The sequence below is a fragment of the Papio anubis genome, chromosome 7 (assembly GCF_008728515.1).
Source record: "Papio anubis isolate 15944 chromosome 7, Panubis1.0, whole genome shotgun sequence".
Lineage (NCBI taxonomy): Eukaryota > Metazoa > Chordata > Mammalia > Primates > Cercopithecidae > Papio > Papio anubis.
In genome coordinates, this window is record NC_044982.1 from 116,375,916 (window position 1) to 116,395,678 (window position 19,763).

At 42.1% G+C, this 19,763-nt stretch overlaps 1 protein-coding gene across 3 annotated transcripts in view; it reads right to left on the minus strand.

The window, feature by feature from the left end:
* Positions 1–1,320: 1,320 nt before the first annotated feature.
* BBS4 (Bardet-Biedl syndrome 4) overlaps positions 1,321–19,763 on the minus strand; it is a 54,851-nt gene continuing 36,408 nt past the window's right edge. For all 3 annotated transcript variants that reach the window (XM_031668516.1, XM_031668517.1, XM_031668515.1), the window contains 10 exons: positions 16,051–16,104; positions 14,262–14,389; positions 10,884–10,938; positions 9,204–9,272; positions 7,755–7,907; positions 7,487–7,658; positions 4,582–4,651; positions 3,804–3,945; positions 2,816–3,017; positions 1,321–2,298 (listed from right to left, as the gene is read on the minus strand). In XM_031668516.1, coding sequence (XP_031524376.1) covers positions 2,189–2,298; positions 2,816–3,017; positions 3,804–3,945; positions 4,582–4,651; positions 7,487–7,658; positions 7,755–7,907; positions 9,204–9,272; positions 10,884–10,938; positions 14,262–14,332 — 1,044 coding nt within the window. In that variant the 5' untranslated portion in view covers positions 14,333–14,389; positions 16,051–16,104 and the 3' untranslated portion in view covers positions 1,321–2,188. The remainder of the gene's footprint in view (positions 2,299–2,815; positions 3,018–3,803; positions 3,946–4,581; positions 4,652–7,486; positions 7,659–7,754; positions 7,908–9,203; positions 9,273–10,883; positions 10,939–14,261; positions 14,390–16,050; positions 16,105–19,763) is intronic.

Genomic DNA, 19,763 nt, shown 5'->3' on the forward strand with positions numbered 1-19,763 from the left:
AATATTTTTCTTTTTTTGAGATGGGGTCTTGCTTTGTTTCTCAGGCTGGAGGGCAGTGGCATGATCATAGCTTACTGCCACCTCAAATTCCTAGGTTCAAGTGATCCTCTTGCCTCAGTCTCCCAAATAGCTGAAACTACAGGTGCGCACCACCACGCCTGGCTAACTTTTTAATTTTTTGTAGATATGAGATCTGAGCCATCTTGCCCAGGCTGGTCTCCAACTCCTGGGTTCAAGTGATCCTCTGGCTTTGGACTCCCAAAGTGCTAGGATTACATGTATGTGCCACCATACCTGGCCTACTCCTGAATCTTTATCTTCAAACCAGGTTTCATTCCTGAAATCCAGCTATTCAGGTGTCTGATGGATATCATCATTTGGATATCTTAAACATCTAAAACTAGGCCAGGCACGGTGGCTCACGCCTGTAATCCCAGCACTTTGGGAGGCTGAGGTGGATGGATCACGAGGTCAGGAGATCGAGACCATCCTGGCTAACACAGTGAAACCTTGTCTCCACTGAAAATACAAAAAAGCCGAGATCGCGCCACTGCACTCCAACCTGGGCGACAGAGCGAGACTCAGTCTCAAAACAAACAAACAAAAAATCTAAAACTAGATTCCACAACCAACCCTTGACCCTAGTCCAATATTCCTTTAGTCTCCCTGGTTATCTAAGCCCCGAAATGGGTACCCAATTCTTAACCTGCCACATCCAATCAATCCCTAATTTCTGTTGATATTAGCTCCTAAATCTCTCATATTTCTCTCCTCCTCTCCATCTCATTTTTCACTAAGACCTTTCCAAGCCTAAACCAAGGCTTTGTCATCACAGGGCTACTCAACAGATGTCTTAGTTTCTTGTAAGGAAGAGGTCAGTCAGCTAGGAGAGAAAAGTCCTTTTGAAAGTAACTAGACCATTTCATTCTAATATACTAGACTCCATGCTGATGTAGAAGTGTTCTCAATTGTTCAGGGTACAAATTCAGCTTTGCCACATACTACCAGCTGAATGACAAGGGCATCACTTCTGATACTTTTTGAGATACAAGAAATGAAGGGGCTCTGGCTCAGTTAGCTGTTGCTTCAATGTCAAAACAGACCCTGTAATAAAATAACTCCAGACAGTTTGGTTTGGTAGTAGGTAAGTTTTCTATCTTTAAATTATGGTGATTAAAGGGCACTTTCAGTGCAAAATGGGGACTGGCCCTCAGTAAGCAAATTGCTGGCTTACCATGCCCGTACCAAGCAGGAACTTGGCCTTGAGGTTCCTCCTCCAATTTCAAAATAGGTTTAGACACAGGTAAGGGAAGACTGTGATCACAGGTTCAAGTTTTTATTGTGATCTCATTTTTATACCTGAATAACAATTTTCTCCAAAGGAATGATGATACATAATCTTTATTCTAAAAAGGACACATAGTGTATTGATAGCATGTGGTCAGTGGTTATCACTGACTGTCTTCAGTAACAATTACTCATCTAAGAAACTCTTCCTTTTTAAAAAAAAAATCCTTGGTGCTGAGCCAGACAACCCTGGGCTGCTGCTCCTCATACTGATAGGATCTGGCTTCTAGACTGACCCCTCTCAAGAACAAAATACAGGGAGGGACTTGTTCTGGATTCCCTTTGGGCAAATGCAGCTGCAGTACTCACCAGGCTGGGCCTCAACTTACAGGACTTTTATTTTTTTTCTTTTAAATGTATACTATTAAAGTTGGATTATTCATCTAATATTTATGTTTGCCTTGAGGACTAATAAACCTCACAACCTGAGGATCACCCCAGTTAAACCAAGGCTTTGTCATCACAGGGCTACTCAACAGATGTCTTAGTTTCTTGTAAGGAAGAGGTCAGTCAGCTAGGAGAGAAAAGTCCTTTTGAAAGACAGCATCATGTACCTTGCTGACTCTGCTGCATACATACAGCCTCCAGCCTTGTTGCCGGTTCTTAAAGGAACTGTGCTGTCTTTTCACTTTTCCTCGTTTGTGGGGCAATAGAGGGTTTCCTACCTCAAATGCCAATACCAGGTAGGTAGAAGGATCTTAGGCTCAACTGCTGGCTCCTCGTAATCATAACACACACTCTGTTCTGTGGTGGGTGCCACTCTGCCTGTGCCATGTCACCTTTCCTAAGCCAGCACATCCTCACCCAAGAAAACCCTACTTTGGGGTCATTCATTCTATTCTTATTTCTCTCTTATTTGTTCTGATGTTTCAGTTGGACTTGACTCCATGGCAGGCTCTGGCTCCAGAGGAAGAGATGGGGGCTTTGTGAACTGGGATGTTCCTCCAGCACCTAGTAACAAAATAAAAACTTGAATCCTCATGTTCCACAATTTCAGAAGAAATCATTCTTTTTTGCTGTTAGAGTTCAAGAGGAAACCCCATATTTTCTGGAACCAGTGGGACTGACCCATTAGCTATGAGGGAAGACTATAACTGAGAAATAAAGCAACAGTCAAGTTTGCCTTCAATGAGTCACTGAAAAATATTTAATTACATGTCAACTTCTGATAAAGCAGTAAAACTTAAACATTGCATAACAGGATATACTTAATAACGTATTGCTAAAATTGGAAAGACCAGTGTATTGACCATCCAACTAACTCTGAGTAGCTGTTACCTACTACATGGCTTGCCTTAGGGAAACAAGTGCCAATTTAGCCACCCTGTGGTTTTTTTCTCCCCTTGTGGCCAATACTACATTGGACATGTTATGAGTCTGAAGAGAACCTCACTGAAAGCTATAATCTCTTTGCTGACACATGTGGCTTGTACCTGCTAGGTCTTCGTAGAGCTCTGTATGGTCCTACCTGAGGGGAGTGTCCTGTATGCAGCTGCTGAAGACATTGCCTGTCCTAGAGCTTGATTAGAGCCCAGAGGCTGCTGGAAACTGGCAGGTTTGCTGGTTGAAGTGGTCCGGTGCTTTGATTTGGGATCTTTAACTGGTTTAGTCCAGACCAGTGCCTCCCCAACCTGGAGAGCAGCTCCCAACTTCTGAGCCATCTCCACCATCTTGTGTCCACAAAGGAAGTAAAAGCACGAAAAGCATGACTGTCAGAGACAACCCAACCCACTTCTTTGGTCTTCCAGCTGGGGTTTTAGCTGAAATAGTGTCTAGTTGTACTAGCAGTTGAGGCAGGAAGTACTTACAAAACAGCAAAGAATACAGATTGCCTTTAATGGATGGCACAGTGGTTCACACAGGATCTCAAAACCCAAAAATTCAAGCCTAGTGCATTACTGGGCTAAACTGTGCATTTCCTACAAGAAGCGAAATAGGGCTGGGCACATGGATCACAAGGTCAAGAGATTGAGACCATCCTGGCCAACATGGTAAAACCCCATCTCTACTAAAAATAGAAAAATTAGCTGGGCCTGGTGGCACACGCCTGTAGTCCCAGCTACATGGGAGGCTGAGGCAGAAGAATTGCTTGAACCCGGGAGACGGAGGTTGTAGTGAACAGAGATTGCGCCACTGCACTCCAGCCTGGGCAACAGAGCAAGATTCCATCTCAAAAAAAAAAAGGTGAAATAGAAGGAAGCTACAGACAGACACAGACCTCAACTTTGATGAGCTGAATTAGCAATAACAACTCAGTAAGCCTGAATTTCCTTTTATTATTATTCTAGGAAAGTTCTTCTCAGGCTGTTATTAATTGATGAACTCATGCTGCTGGGAACATCAAAGCCAGAAGAGCCATGAATGTGTAATACCTTGGATTTGGATTACTTGGGCTTGATTTTTGAAAGTCTCCTGAGAGCTTACTTATGACTCTTGGGAGCTAATAAAAGACATACCTCAGAGTCAAATTCCACAGAGCTATTGTCCTTGAGTAGGTTGACTTTCTTCTCCATCTCCTGATATTGGGCCAGGGCGTTCTTCTTCTCGCCCTGGTTGTACAGCAGCACGGCATAGTTCAGGTTTACTAAAGGGTTACACCTATGGCAGACAGACAGGGATTCGATGGAGCTGGGGGCTTTGCAACCAATGGTCATTTAGAGATCCTTCTCATTACACAAAAACAAAACAAAACTGGTTAAGTAGAGATTTCTCCATTATGCAGCAAGGTAGGAACATATATGCTAAGCAGACCTGTTGAGAAGAATCAAGAAATCAATCAATGGCCTAACGAGCAAAGCTGGTATTGGGACCAAGTCTGGCATGTCAGCCCTCAACAGCGACTACCTAGGCCAGGGTTGAAAAAGGGATCTCTACCCTGCTGTCTGGAAGATGCCAGTGGAGTAAATCCTGGAAGAGTCAAGTTTATCTTCAATTAAACAGCCCAGAGTCCCATCTGATATTCCAGCTAGCCCAAAGCTATCAGCAACCCAAGCCCACTGCTGGTTCGGACTTTCTCTAGCCTCCTGATTACTCAGTTTGGGACTGGAAACAATTTCTCAATTCCTGCTGAGCCAATACATACTTAGGAGACACATCCCTCCACACTAAGGTCTGCTGTGTACTAATGCCATAGAGGAACAGCTGGGCTGACTCAGGCAGCACCGATGCTATGGTACCACCTCATGGCTTTGGAGAGTCCGACACCCCCAGTACCATTCTCAACAAAGCGCATACTTATCCAGGTGGACTGCTTCTGCGTAGGCTCTCTTGGCATTCTCTATATCTTCCAGATTGGTCAGAGCCACTGCAACAAAGAAAGCATTGCAGCTGGAGAGCTCAGCTTAGAAGACAAAAGGAGTATTAAAGACTGCCCCCAAAGTAAACTTCACCCACTCAGCTCACGGCACCGGAGTTTACTAAGTCAGCTTCGATACCTGGTGCTATCTTCAACAATCCCTTCTACAGTCAATCGGTTGCCAGGTTCTGTGCATCCTTTTTTGCAGTTTCTTTTCTGACACTGCCCTTATTTAGGCCCAAGTAGTTTCAGGCTTTCCATTTATCCCCCAGTGTCAATGTCCCCACCTGCCTCCATTCCACTTTCCACAGTTCTGCCAGGTATCTCACTGACTTATAAATCTGACCACATTACCATCCTACTTAGGAATCCTCACTGGCTCCCTACATCTACAACTATGATCTTTACCCTTTCATTTAGCAATAAAACACTCCCCCGACTTTTTAAAATCAGTATTTCCTTGACACCTCATATGTAAAACAAAAACAGCTGCTCTGGAAGCCCTGCCCATTCCACCTCCCCACCAGCTATGCATTCACTCCTACCAAGCACCTAAAAGGAGATCTAGGAATACAGCTGGACAAACATGGCCTCTAAGATAAAGTCCTTGCACTGTATGCATGACTTCCATAATCTGACCCCAGAATATCTTTCCTGACTCATCTCCTATCATATTCTCTAACACGACCACCCACTAACAGCAAGGGACACTGCCATGGCTGCATGCCTTTGTTCGCGTGGCTCCTCAGCCATTCTGTGCTATTCCATTCTAGCTTGTTGTTCAGGATCCAGTTTGAATGCCATCTCTACTTTGTAAAGTTAGCATTGCTGCTGTGCCTTACATCATGGCTGTTTACATTTCTATGTCCCATTAGAACCCAGCTATCTAAAAGAAACTATCAACACAGTAAACAGACAACCTACAAAGTGGGAGAATATTTGCAAACCATGCAGGCCTAATATCCAGGATCTATAAGGAACTTAAGCAAATTTACAAGAAAAACACAATCCCATTAAAGTGGGCAAAGGACATAAACAGACACTGTTCAAAAGAAGACATACATGCAGCCAACAAGCATATGAAAACTCAGTATCACTGATTAGAGAAATGCAAATCAAAACCACAATGAGATAACCATTTCACACCAGTCAGAATGGCTATTATTAAAAACTCAAAAGGTAACATCCTGGTGAGGCTGCAGAGAAAAGGGAATGCTTATACACTGTTGATGGGAGTGTAATTAGTTCAACCATTGTGGAAAGCAGTGTGGCAATTCCCCCAAGAGCTAAAAACAGATCTACCATTCAACCCAGCAATCCCATTACTGGGTATATGCCCAAAGAAATATAAATCATTCTGCCGTAAAGACACATGCATTTGTGTGTTCAATGCAGCACTATTCACAATAGCAAAGATGTAAAATCAACCTAAATGCCCGTTCTGGATAAACAAAATGTAAATGTACACCATGGAATACTACACAGTCATACAAAAGAACAAGATCATGTCCTTTGCAGCAACACAGATGGAGCTGGAGGCCATCATCCTTAGCTTAACTAATGCAGGACAGAAAACCAAATCCCGTTCTCACTGTAAGAGCTAAATGATGAGAACACATGGAAACAGAGAGGGAAACAGACACCGGAGCTTATTGGAGGAGCAGGGAGGGCCAGAAAAAAAAAACTATCGGGTATGGGGATTTCTACCCATGAAAACTATAATAAAGAATCGTGCCCACATTTACCCCTTGCTCCCTCCACCTTCTGATTGACCTGGTGCTTCCCCATGTGGCCCTGCATGGTGTGGCATGCCCTCCTTCTCAGGAATTGTAACAGACTATCTTTCCAGTGGCAGATGTCTTCTGATCTGTTGCCCATACCATATCTGAATAATAATAATAATAAAACCTATGTTGTTGTTTTTTTAAAGCAGTTATCTTTGTATTCAGGCAACCCTCAAATAACCATGACTCAATTGCTTTTGCACGCTTTCTCTTTTGAGTAAGAACCCCACAATAATAAACAAAAAGCCGCTGGAAGACCACTGCCAAATGAGGACATAGAAATCTGCTTTGGGTCTTATATTTAGTAAGTAAATGTATATGGAGAAAAAATTTCCTAGGAAGACTATTTAGTCAGTACTTTAAAATTAAAATGGTTGTGCATAATTTTTAGTGTTTGATTAATTTTAACTTATTTTTATGATAATTTTAGTATTTGCATGGCATAAAATGAGTTTCAGGAAGAGAACAGTATTCTATATAACATGCTTAGAAGAGATAAGGGTTTAAACATAAGGTAGCTTGACTTAGAAGTACCACCTAGGGGCCAATTATAGTAACAATATTGATAATAATAGACCAATTATATAACCACAGTAAAACCAACCGTTTTCAAAAATCAGTATTTCAACAAAACCAGTATTATTAATCGAGTGCTTAATCATGCAATCCTCACATCAGCCCTAGGTACATATAATAAGTAGTAGAGGCAGGACCCCACCTAGACCCCAAGCTCTTAACACTTCCTATCTGGAACTTAGTTGGACTCAATATATATATAAATGAATTGTCAAGGCAAGAGGAAAAAATTGGTAAAAGGTGAACTAGGGATGATCTTTATTTAACCTGTTGGTCTCTTAGTGAAACTTCCCCAAGTGAGAAACAACCAAGTTCCTTTGTCATCTTTTATCTATTTCTTCAAGCTCCAGGACAGTAATCCAGATTCCTATAGGATCTCTAAGGGAATGGCTCCTATGAGACAGCCACTGATCTTCCATGATTCTAATCCATTTTTCCCTCATTACAGATGGCAGAGAGAGTTTTCCACATAAATGTTTCTTACCTGCCAAGAGCATGTAGAGCTCCCCCATCTTTGGCTGGAAGTTGATGGCTGCACTGAGAAAATGAAAAGCTGATGCATACTGCTGCATGGTCAGATGGACAAGGCCCAAATTATACAGAATCTTCCAATCGAAGGGTGCCAAGTAGTTGGCTCGTTTCAGGCAGCTGATGGCCTATGAGAGAGAAGGGGCACTCAATGAGTGGGGCAAGCTAAACAGACCAATAACCACATATATGAATGCGAACAAAGAATATGAGGGGACACTCACCGCCACATATTTCTTCTTGCCAAAGAAACACATTCCAATGTTATTCCAGAGTGGAGGACTTTCTGGAACAGCACAAGCCACAACTCTGTATTTGGTGAGGGCAACATCAAAGTCCCCGTGGGTCTGCATCATGCTGCCTGCTGCCAAGATGGCCTGAAAACATGGCACATAGAAAGTAATTCAGTCATTCCCAAAAGGCTGTAGCAGTGAGGCAGCCTTCCTGAGTCTATACTCAGCAGGCCCATCAGCACAGATGGGACTGAAAAATTTCTTCCAGGGACATAAATAATATATCCAAGTTATTGGGACAAATGTTCCTGAGGAATGCCCTTGCACCCTACACTGTGGCTCTCTCTGGCACAGCACAAAAAAAAAAAAGAAAAAAAAAAGATAAAATTTTACTTGCTTTACCCATCTGTTTCCTACTTCTAGCCAGGAAAGTCAGTATTTCAGAATGAATACCAGAACCCTTTGATTAATTTTAACTTCCTTTAATCTGTTCTCTGCAGCCCGGTACACCAAGTGTTCTAGACACCTGAAATACACCTGTACGTGGCTACTTAAGGTACATTTCTTTCTACCATAGAACAGAGGGTGAGTCAGCTTTAGGCTTCGTCGGCCCAGCCCTTTCATTTCTCTAAGGAAAGGTATCAAGGTGGGAGCTGAGAGGCTAATGTTACTTCCTAAATCAGAACTCTGTTTGTATCCTTCTATAAACAGCTTGTCTTGCTGCATCTCCTCAATGATACTCATCCATTTGATGCTATTCCTTCTCATTCCCCAAGTCACATCTAGACAAAAGTTGTAATATCAAATCATTAAGATTCTAGAAGTCATTTCAACCTGATTATTGTTGCCTTTTAGAGACAGGGTCTCACTCTGTCACGCAGGCTGGAGTACAGTGGTGCCATCATAGCCTACTGTAGCCTCAAACTCCTGGGCTCAAGTGATCTTCCCTCTTCCAACTTCCGAGTATCTAGGACTACAGGTGTGTGCCACCATGCCTGAATAATAATTTTTTTTTGTAGAGATGGGGGGTCTCACTACGTTGCCCAGCCTGGTCTTGAACTCCTGGCCTCAAGCTATCCTCCTGCCTCAGCATTCCAAAGTGCTGGGATTACAGGCATAAGCCACCATGCCCAGCAGATTTATTTTTGACAATAGTTGTGGAGGCATTGCTAATTTCCTAACACACAAGCTTTACTAGCACTATGATTCTGCTTTCTGCAGGGGTTACACGTCTATTGTAACAAATGTGCACTTTTAGAAGATAAGTAGAGCATACTTGACAATACTTTCAAATAAGAAGAACCACCTTATATTTATATTTTTTCTATTTCTCAGGTATCCAAATTTAAGAAGCTATTCCTTTGCTTTCCAGGGTCAGATCACCTCTAGGAGCAGTGGGACCATCTATCTGAAGGCCAGAGCCTTCACAGTCTGTAATACCTTGTAGTTGGTAGGGTCATAAGTCAGTGCATTGCCAAGATGTTCAAATGCCTTCTGGTAAATGCCGAGCTTGGAAAAAAAAGCAAACAAGACAATTTACATCAGCAAGGAGATGGCAGTTAAGAGTCTGGCCAGACCAGGCGTGGTGGCTCAAGCCTATAATCCCAGCACTTTGGGAGGCTGAGGTGGGTGGATCACTTGAGGTCAGGAGTTCGAGACCAGCCTGACCAATGTGGAGAAACCCCATCTCTATTAAAAATACAAAATTACCCGGGCATGGTGACACATGCCTGTAATCCCAGCTACTCAGGAGGCTGAGGCAGGAGAATCGCTTGAACCCAGGAGGCAGAGGTTGCAGTGAGCTGAAATCATGCCATTGTACTCCAGCCTAGGCAAAAAGAGTGAAACTCCATCTCAAAAAAAAAAAAAAAAACAAACAAAAAAACAAAACCCGGTGGCCAACCTCACCCAGAACAGAAATGCTCTGGCTTCTTTTTTGAGTTCTCCTGACAAAAAAGAGAGAGAAAAAAAAAAAGCAGCTACAGTTACCAGATAATAAAGAAAGAAAACTAAAATCCCCACAGTCTTGGTTTTCCTTCTATTTGTGTTCATCTGTCCCCTGATAAGGTCAAAGTATCTATTTGATAAGAACCATTTCTGCCACACTAGTACTGTTCCACATTAATGCCTCTTGGTAGGAAATGAGCTGGGTATCCTCATCTCCTGTGGAGCCTACCTCCCAAGCCAAAGCCCAGGAAGACCCAGGGTTAAGCTCCTGATTCCTTTTAGTGAAAAATGAAATAGACATAAAGGCCACCATAGAGGCAGGGCTGGAGGCAGAATCAGCTGAACAAAGAACTTGGCAAATGTGTGTATTGGGGAAGGGGAAAAAGCCCTTTGGATACCTGGGCCCTGGGTCCTCAGTCAGAGAATCAATGGAGCTAAAAGAATCCCATTCACATTCAGGAATGTGGAGGGGACAGAAAACTTCTTATTCTAGATAAAGTATACTTTGCCTTCTCTCTTTCCAGTAAGACCCTGGCTGGGAAGAAAGATCGAAAGAAATGGCTTTGCCCCAAAGCCCTAAGAAGTGCTCACTTGTATCCGTTTCTCTCCTCACAACAAAATAACAGCCTTCAAGACCAGAGTTATTTCTCATATATGCTCTTTCCTGGATGGCATAAGAATTTGAGACAGGATCTGGCTCTGTCACCCAGGCTGGAGTGCAGTGGCTCAATCTCAGCTCACTGCAACCTCTGCCTTCTGAGTTCAAGCAATCTTTCCATCGCAGCCTCCCAAGTAGCTGGGACTAGAGACGCATGCCACCATGCCTGGCTAATTTTTGTATTTTTTTGTAGAGACAGGGTCTCACTGGCTGGTCTCCAACTCCTGGGCTCAATTGATCCACCAGCCTCAGCCTCCCAAAGTGCTGGTATTACAGGCATGAGACCACACCCAGCCTATATAAGAATTGTAATTGAACTAGGCTAAAATAAAATTGCTTCCAATTTAAATGCAGAAAATTAATTCCTTTAGCAAAGAGTACCAAATAGAGAGTGTAGTTCATGAACTTTATATGACCTTTAGTAAAATAAATATCAGAATGCAGGAAAACCACCATACACACAAACCCAAAAGCATTTCTAATATCAATGCATGAATGAGTAGAGTTTTCATTACCTGTAAGTAGAGTAATCCTAAAGTTGTAAGAAGCTCTGTATTTTCTGGTGAGAACCTGCAACATAGAGATGCTCAGAGGGAAACAAGATGTAGATGAGAAACATGGAGACACATGCATGGTAATATGCCCTCGTGCAATACTTAACAGACCCCACTGAGCTTCTTCCTCCCCAAGGAAATACCTGAAGGCAGTTTGGGAACTGCCATCAAAAGTAGGTCATCTCAACCCTGGTGATAGGGAAAACTGCTCAGCAAGAAAAATGGGGCTTAGAATTCAGATTCCTTTCTTAGGGTAAAAGTCCTAAGAAAGAACCTATGGAATGTTCTGCATGACTGTCTCGGTCACACTGATAAAATTAAAGAACAATGCTTTATAAACCAAGTCAGTCTAGAACACACATAGTTTCACCAGTCCTTTCTTGTGGGATTTTTTTTTTCTATTCTCATTGTGCTCACAATGCCAGGCAGCATACTTTTCTATGTAATTTAGGATCCCAAGGCCCCTAATGCTGTTCTCTCCACTTAAACAAAGAGATATACCAAGTAGCCAAACTAAACCAAAGAAGGACGATACATACCAATCCTAGGAAAGAAGGTGCTACTGACCTTTGGGAGTAAACACTGATGTACATAAAGTATTATCTGTCTGCTCAATCCCTCACTAATATTTGTCTCTGTCACAAAACCAAGGCAACACTGAGTTGAGATGATCTGACTAAAGGATCATCAGACAGTTTCAAGAGTAAAACACCAAAGGGCTATGAACAATGTCTTCTGCTTCTAAGGAATGACATAGGGCACTGGTTACCTATAGGAAGACCTGAACCAGAAGATGCAAAGCCCCAGCCAGGGGAGGCCTGAGCTGACCAAACAGAGCTTTCTCAATTCAACTGGGAATCTGCCTTTCACTTTCTGCCATAATAAACATTCGTTTTGATCACTTCCCTCCCCAAAGCCAGGTAGCTTCTGTAATTTTAGCAACATCGGCTTTCCCACTACAACATGACTACTCTCTCTTCAAAGCTGTAGGTCATGAACTATGGTCTCTATCTTCTCAGTAAGGCTTCAAATTTTAGCTGTCCATATTTCTCCCTTGGGAAATTTAGTGACTGAAGTCCTTGATCGGTTACTGGAAGAACGTTCCCCTTGGGATTTATGTATGCTAATCTCAAAGAGCCAACCCCTAGAAGGCAGGAGTCAGAGATCAGTGCTACTACCTAGCACCACAGAGGCACTTAACATGTTACATGGCTCCTTACTACTTGCCCATATATATAACCTCTTGATGACAAAAGTCTCTTCTGTAGCTTAACAAACCAAGTGATTTTTCTGTTTTAGACACAAAATATGGTCAAAGAAAATTCAGAAAGCAGTGTTGTGACTCACATAATCAGGAAATTTACTACCATGGTAGAAGATAAAGATGATTAATAAATTAACAGAAATCTAAGTTTAGTTCAGAATCTAATTATTAGGAATAATAAGCCTTGAACCACAGACCAGACATTCTATTAAGTGACCAAACAAATGAGACAAAGCATTTTGCTACAGCTATTCCATTTAAAGAAACAACACAAGGCCGGGCACAGTGGCTCATGCCTGCAATCCCAGCACTATGGGAGGCCAAGGTAGGCAGATCACTTGAGGCCAGGAGTTCAAGACCAGCCCAACCAACATGGTGAAACCCTGTCTCTGCTAAAAATGCAAAAATTAGCTGGGCGTGGTGGCGCGCTCCTGTAGTCCCAGCTACTCAGGAGGCTGAGGCATGAGAATCGTTTGAACCCAGGAGGCAGAGGTTGCAGTGAGCCAAGATCGCACCATTGCACTCAAGCCTGGGTGACAGAGTGAAACTGTGTTGAAATAGAGAGGAGGGCAGGAGAGAGGAGGGGAGGGGAGGAGAGAGGAGGGGAGGAGAGAGGAGGGGAGGAGAGAGGAGGGGAGGGGAGGAGAGAGGAGGGGAGGGGAGGGAAGGGAGGGGAGGGGGAAAGAAAAGAAAGAAAGAAAAGAAAGAAACAAAGAAAGAAGAGGAAAGGGAAGGAGGGAAAGGAAGAAAAGAAAAGAAAAAAGAAAAGAAAAGAGAAAAGTAGGGAGGGAGGGAGAAAAAGGGGGAAGGGAAAAGGGGGAAGAGAAAAAAGGGGGAAGGGAAAAAAGGGAGAAGGGGAAGGGAAAAGGGGGAAGGGGAAGAGAAAAGGGGGAAGGGGAAGGGAAAAGGGCGAAGGGGAAGGGAAAAGGGCGAAGGGGAAGGGAAAAGGGGGAAGGGGAAGGGAAAAGGGCGAAGGGGAAGGGAAAAGGGGGAAGGGGAAAGGGGGAAGGGGAAAGGGAAAAGGGGGAAGGGGAAAGGGAAAAGGGGGAAGGGAAAAGGGGGAAGGGAAAAGGGAGAAGGGAACAGGGGGAAGGGGGGAAAAGATACCGGTCTCATGCTAATAAGGCTAAATGTTTCTTTTCTTCTTTTTTTTTTAAATCAATCAGGAGATTTCTGTCCCTAATAATATCTCTGAAAACAGAAGACCTGTTGTTAACATATGATACCAAAATGGCAGACTGTCAGCCAGCTCCTAAATCTGTTATTTCCTTCTTCTTGAGTGCATGTGTCTGCCCACTTCCCTTGCAACTATCTCCTAGTTTTGAACCATGGAATGTAAGCAGGAACGATGTGTGCAATTTCTGGGTCATTTAAAACTTATTACCAAGTACAGGTGCAGTGGCTCACACCTGTAATCCCAGCACTTTGGAAGGCTGAGGCAAGAGGAGCGCTCGATCCCAGAAGTTTAAGACCAGCCTGGGCAACTTAGCAAGACCTTGTCAACACAAAAAAAGTTTTTTAAAAATTAGCTGGGCATGGTGGCACATGCCTGTAGTCCCAACTACTTGGGAGGCTGAGGTAGGAAGATCACTTGAGCCCAAGAGGTTGAGGCTGCAGTGAGCTGTATTCTCCACTGCACTCCAGCCTGAGTGACGGAGTAAGATCCTGTCTCAAAATATATATATATTGCCAGATGCTTATTCCATACTTAGCTTCCCATACCATCTCCTTCCACCACGGCCTGGATGTGGATGTTACATTCAGCAACAACCATGCAGGTAAAGACAACAATCTAAGGAATGGTGAGTTAATAAGGAAGAAACCTGGATCCCTGGCTGACCTTATAGAACAGAGCTGCCCAGCTAACCTAAAGCAGCAGCCATCCTTAAAGGTAAGAAAGAAACAGTCTACCTTATTGAAGCCATTGGGAGCTCTTAAACTTCAGCTTAACCTTTAACTCATACAATAAGTAATTAATCAAACACATTCACTCTTTTAGGCTTGGGAGTTCACATATCCACTCAATTTTTTTTTTTTTTTAGCTTCTCATTTCTAAAGGAAACAGATACACTTACTCCACTGCTTTCTTGTAGATTTCAATGGCCTTGTCCAAGTCTCCCTCCAGCAAGTGGATCTTCCCCAGCATTATATAAGTCAGATCATGCCTATTAAGATTCAGGGCATTGTGCAACTGGTCTTGTGCCTGACAAGTTTGACAAAGTAAAGAAACCAAATCACTACCACTGAATGAACTCTACCTTTATATGGTTAATGTAAAGATAGTTTCTGCTGCATTGACATAGGAACATCACATTTCAGCAAACAGCCCCCACTACCCAAAGACCAAAACACACTGAAACTGTCCTTATTGAAAAGACAGCTGGCAACATGGGATATCTGCTTCTGGAGCTACTTGGAAGAAAGGTATACAAGATGATTAACCTTTCTGAATGTTTTCTGCCTGATATTCACACCTATGACTCATACTTCATAAGTCAAAAGGGCCATCATAGTACAGTGTAGAGTACTACACTAAACTAAATCCCAGCTGTAACACTGACCAAGTGCACAACCTTCCCTATGGTGGGCCCCGATTTCCCCACTAATGTGATGATAAGTAAATAGATTGTTCTCATTTATTCACCCAACTGCTTGCTGTTCTAGATACTAGATATATTTGAGTTAATAAAACCAACTCCTTGCTCTGGAGGAGCTTACCTTCTCCTAGTAAACAAAAGGGCTTTGTTTAGTCATTCACTGATTCAACAAGTATTTATATAAATGCCAGGTACTGTATTTGCCTAGCCTGTTAGCTGTACAGTAAAATCTAAATATATTTCTTCTCAGCACAGATCCAACGAAAGACTAATCCTTCTTCTCCCCTGACTCAGAATACTCCTGTGAATAGAAATGTGCCTGTTTGAAATCGTCTCTGAAGAGAAAAATCTCCTAACCAAGTATATAAAACTATAGATCCATCTACAAAACCTAAGGGCCCACTAAATGTATTTTATGTACATATATTATCATCTCAGGAGAAAAGTTACAAATGCTAATGTGCATATTTTTTTTCACACCAGTGTGGGATACAGGTTACACCAGTCTGCAAATTGACACAAACTAAACATTGTCAAATGGGTACTAACCAATTCAGATTCTCAGTCCTGGTGGCATTGAAGAAAGGAGAATAAAACTTCACAATCACTAACTGTGAGCTCTATGAAGGAAACTACCCAAAGCTCTCATCACTAAGTTTTAGATCTCTCAATAGTTTTGTCTACTCCTAATGATATATACTTTTTCTTACCTGAGTATCAAATTTGAGGTAAGCTCAAATTGTCTTCTCTGATATAGGAGCCTATAGCTTAATCACAGTGAAATATAAATTCTCATCATGGAAAATAACTTTAAAAAACCTGAAAACTCAGAAATCAGATCCACTTAAAATTTAAAATTTATTTTCAATGACCCTAAAAACTAAGTTGCTGTCAGGGCATGGAGATAGCTCACATGGTCATGATTACACCTTTAAGACTTAAGGGTCCATTTTTTGATATTTATGTTTTATTAAGCATCTGTTTCTAAACTGGGAAATTTAACTGGAGGTAGAGAAAAAGAAGAAAGGAGAAAAACTGTCTTTCCCTCACATTTCTAGAACTTTCCATGTTCTTATTAAAAGCAGAAAACAACAGATGAATAATGACAAGTGAGAATTAAAACAGAAAAAAATGTATAAAGGTACTTTCAATTTTCAGTTCCAAAAACCTCTGCAAGCACTAGGGATGATATAAAATGAGCAAGGTAACAACTTCTGCAACAACAAGTGCACCCTCAGTGAAATCCATCACCACTTCTGTAAATTACCTTGTTGAACTGCTTCAGGTAAATGTAGCAAACTCCTAGGTTATGGCTGATCTCCTAGGCACATTAAAAAAAAGGAAAACAACTCAGGTGCAATTCCACAGTAAGTATTAGAGTGAAACAACAGACATCTAGAGATTGTTATTGCTCGACAAGGTTTAAACTTTAAACCATGCATTACAGTCAGCTTTTTATTAGAGTTCATACTCAAATATATTTAATTGTCAAAAATGAGTTCCTTAATATAAAAAAATATAGATTATAAGAAATAAAAGCAGAATAAACAGGTGATCTTCCTGGATCTATGGGGCACCCTGGGGCACATACCGAGGCCATCCCCATACCTTTTATCTCTAAGAGTTGCCCATCACCCATACCCTTGGCTCCTCCTTCTCCGAAGAGACTACCCACAGCCCCTGCTGAGAGGGCTGCTAGCCACACATTTCCACCCTTAAGTCAGCACCGGTGGATAGTGACACCTGACTCAATTGAAGTCCTTTCCCCTAGGAATCTGGAATTGGAAGAGAGCTAGTTAGTTACAAGTACTAAATTTACCAGGTGATGTGGACTTGAGGACTGAGCGCCACCTGGAGTCTGCTATAATGGAATACATGTAATTGGAGCCATCTGCAGAAGTCTAGAGCTGACATGGGAAAACTATGGTCCATGGGCCAAATGCATTCCCTGCCCTTTCTTATAAAGTACAGATTCATTGGAACACAGTCACAACTATTGTTTTTGTATGGCTCTTTTGCATTAGAACTGCAGAGTTAAGTCGTTGCAACAGAGTCTGTATGAAGCTATACAAATTAAAATATTTATTAGCTGGCCCTTTACAAAAAGTTTGCCAACCTTTGATCTACAGAAAGAGAAGATGAAGCAGAAAAGGCAGAGTAGCCACCTTGGTTGTTGAAGCATTCCAGTTCTGCTTCACTAAAAGACCAACCTACATCTCTTGATACTGTTTTACGGACTCTCAAATTCCTTTATAATAAATCTCCCTTTATTTAAGGTAGCTTTGGAGAAGGAGAAAGCAAGGGTAAGGAAAATGCTCTTGGGAAACATAGTAAGAACTACCCTATTAGTAGTGGAGATGTGTCCCTGTCTGAGGAAACATGGACCCCAGGCTCAGAGATAACAACTGATTTAATGTTTTCCAAGTCTCCTAAAACAGTAACAGCAACAAAACAGCAACCATTGGTTGAGCACCTACTAAAGTCAGGCTTTATGCCAGATATTTTCATATATGTTACTTTAATTTTCAGCAAGCCTGCAACATAGTTATAATTTTTCCAATTTTACAGATAAGGAAATTGAAGCTCAGAAAGGTTGAGTAGATTACCTAACAACACAGAGAGTACCAACAGTGGGATTTTTTTTCTTGTTTAGTTCTATATACTAGGGAGAATTTCAATCATATATAAGTGCAGACAGAATCACATACTCATCATCCTGTCCCAACAACCACCCAATCCACACTCCATCTACTCCCACAACTTTTGTAAGCAAATAACAGATAGCCCAACGTTTTATCCACAAATGTTTCCGTATGTATTTCTAAAAGATAAGGCCTTTTTATAAACCTACCCACGTCGTCATACTCAAAAAAAATTACTGACTGCTTGATATTAGATATTCAATTAGGTTAAAATTTCAAATTATCTCACAAACGCCTCACATTTAAAAAAAATTTTTTATTCAATCACAAATCATGTCCATATTATAGAACATTAGGATTTGAACTCAGGCCTGCCTCCAAAACTTGTATACTTCCATCTTTGTCATGCTATAAGAATGCATACATGGAGAGAGACAAGGCAGAAATAAAGCCTTTCTTGTCCTTTAAATGTCCTGCTCTGCAGTAGGAATTGTCAAGGCAAGTAAGTAAATAAGTAGATGTCCTGAAGGCTAACCTCTGACCTTTTAAAATCTTTGACATAGATAGTTGAGAAGGCAGCAATATACCTTTAACAAACTGCAAAAGAAATTTGGAAAGGGCAACAGAACAAATCAGAGTCAAATCCTATCTTTCAGGAGGTGAGGGAATCCAGCAGACATCCTGCAAAGGCAGTTGGTACACTGGAAAGATCACAGTCTTAAGACGAAGAATCTTACATCATCCTAGATACAGGTCTGAATTCCAGTTCTGGCTTAGCAACTACCTCACTGTAGCAACTTCCTACCCTTCAGCAAGACATTCCATCTTCCAAAGCCTTAGCTTCCTCACTTGTCAATGGGGGAAATTCTCCCTACTTAACAGAGCTGTTCCAAAAGTCAAATAAGATAATGGCAGAAAGAATTACTGTTCCCCTGTTGCAGCAAGACTGTGGAACACCCTGATGAGTCCAAGAAAGTAAGGCTACAAGGTTTTTTTTGTTTTGTTTTGTTTTTTGAGACAGGGTCTTGCTCTGCTTCCCATGCTGAAGTGCAGTGATACAATCACAGTTCACTGCATCACTGCAGCCTCAATCTCCTGGGCTAACGTGATCCTACTACCTCAGCCTCTAGAATAGCCAGGACTACAGGTGCACACGACCACTCATTTTTATTTTATTTTATTATTATTTTTTTCTAGAGACTGGGTCTTTATGTTGCCCAGATTGGTCTCAGACTCCTGGGCTCAAGTGATCCTCCCCGCTCAGCATCCCAAAGTGCTGTTATTACAGGTATGAGCCACCATGTTCCAGCTACTATAAGGTTTTCTACAGGTATTTATGAAATATGTAGGGTAGAGAAGGGCTGTTAATAAAAATAAAATTAAAAATCATTAAAATATTCTAAAAAGAAAAGAAAAAGGCCATGATGGGGAAATTTTTAAACAAAGATTTAAAATTGTCAAAAAAAAAAAAAAAAAAAAGAGGCAGTGGCTCACACCTGTAATCCCAGCATTTAGGGAGGCTGAGGTGGGCAGATCATGATGTCAGGAGTTCAAGACCAGCCTGACCAACATGGTGAAACCCCATCTCTACTAAAAATCCAAAATTAGCTGGGCATGGTGGTGGGTGCCTATAAATCCCAGCTACTCAGGAGGCTGAGGGAAGAGAATCACTTGAACCCAGGAGGCAGTGGTTGCAATGAGCCAAGATTGAGCCACTGCACTCTAGTCGGGGCGACAGAATGAGACTCCATCTCAAAAAAAAAAAAAAGATAGCTAAACAGAAAGCAGCAGAAACCTTGGCAGACGTAAATGCCCCCATCTGACAGCTTTGAAGAGAGCAGTGGATCTCCAGGCACAGAGGTTGAGATCTGAGAATGGACAGACTGCCTGCTCAAGTGGGTCACTGACCCCTGAGTAGCCTAACTGGGAGACATCCCCCACTAGGTGCAGACTGACACCTCACACCTCACAAGGCAGGGTACACCCCTGTGACGAACTTCCAGAGCAAGAATCAGACAGCAACACTCGATGTTCAGCAATATTCTATCTTCTGCAGCCTCCACAGCTGATACCCAGGCAAAACAGAGTCTGAGTGGACTCCTCAAGCAAAACTCCACCAGGACCTGCAGCTGAGGATCCTGGACTGTTAGAAGGAAAACTAACAAACAGAAAGGACACCTACACCAAAACCCCATCAGTATGTCACCATCAAAGCCCAAAGGCAGATAAAACTACAAAGATGGAGAAAAGTATGCAGAAAAGCTGGAAATTCAAAAATCACGCATCTCCAAAGGAACGCAGCTCATCGCCAGCAACGGAACAAAGCTGGACAGAGAAT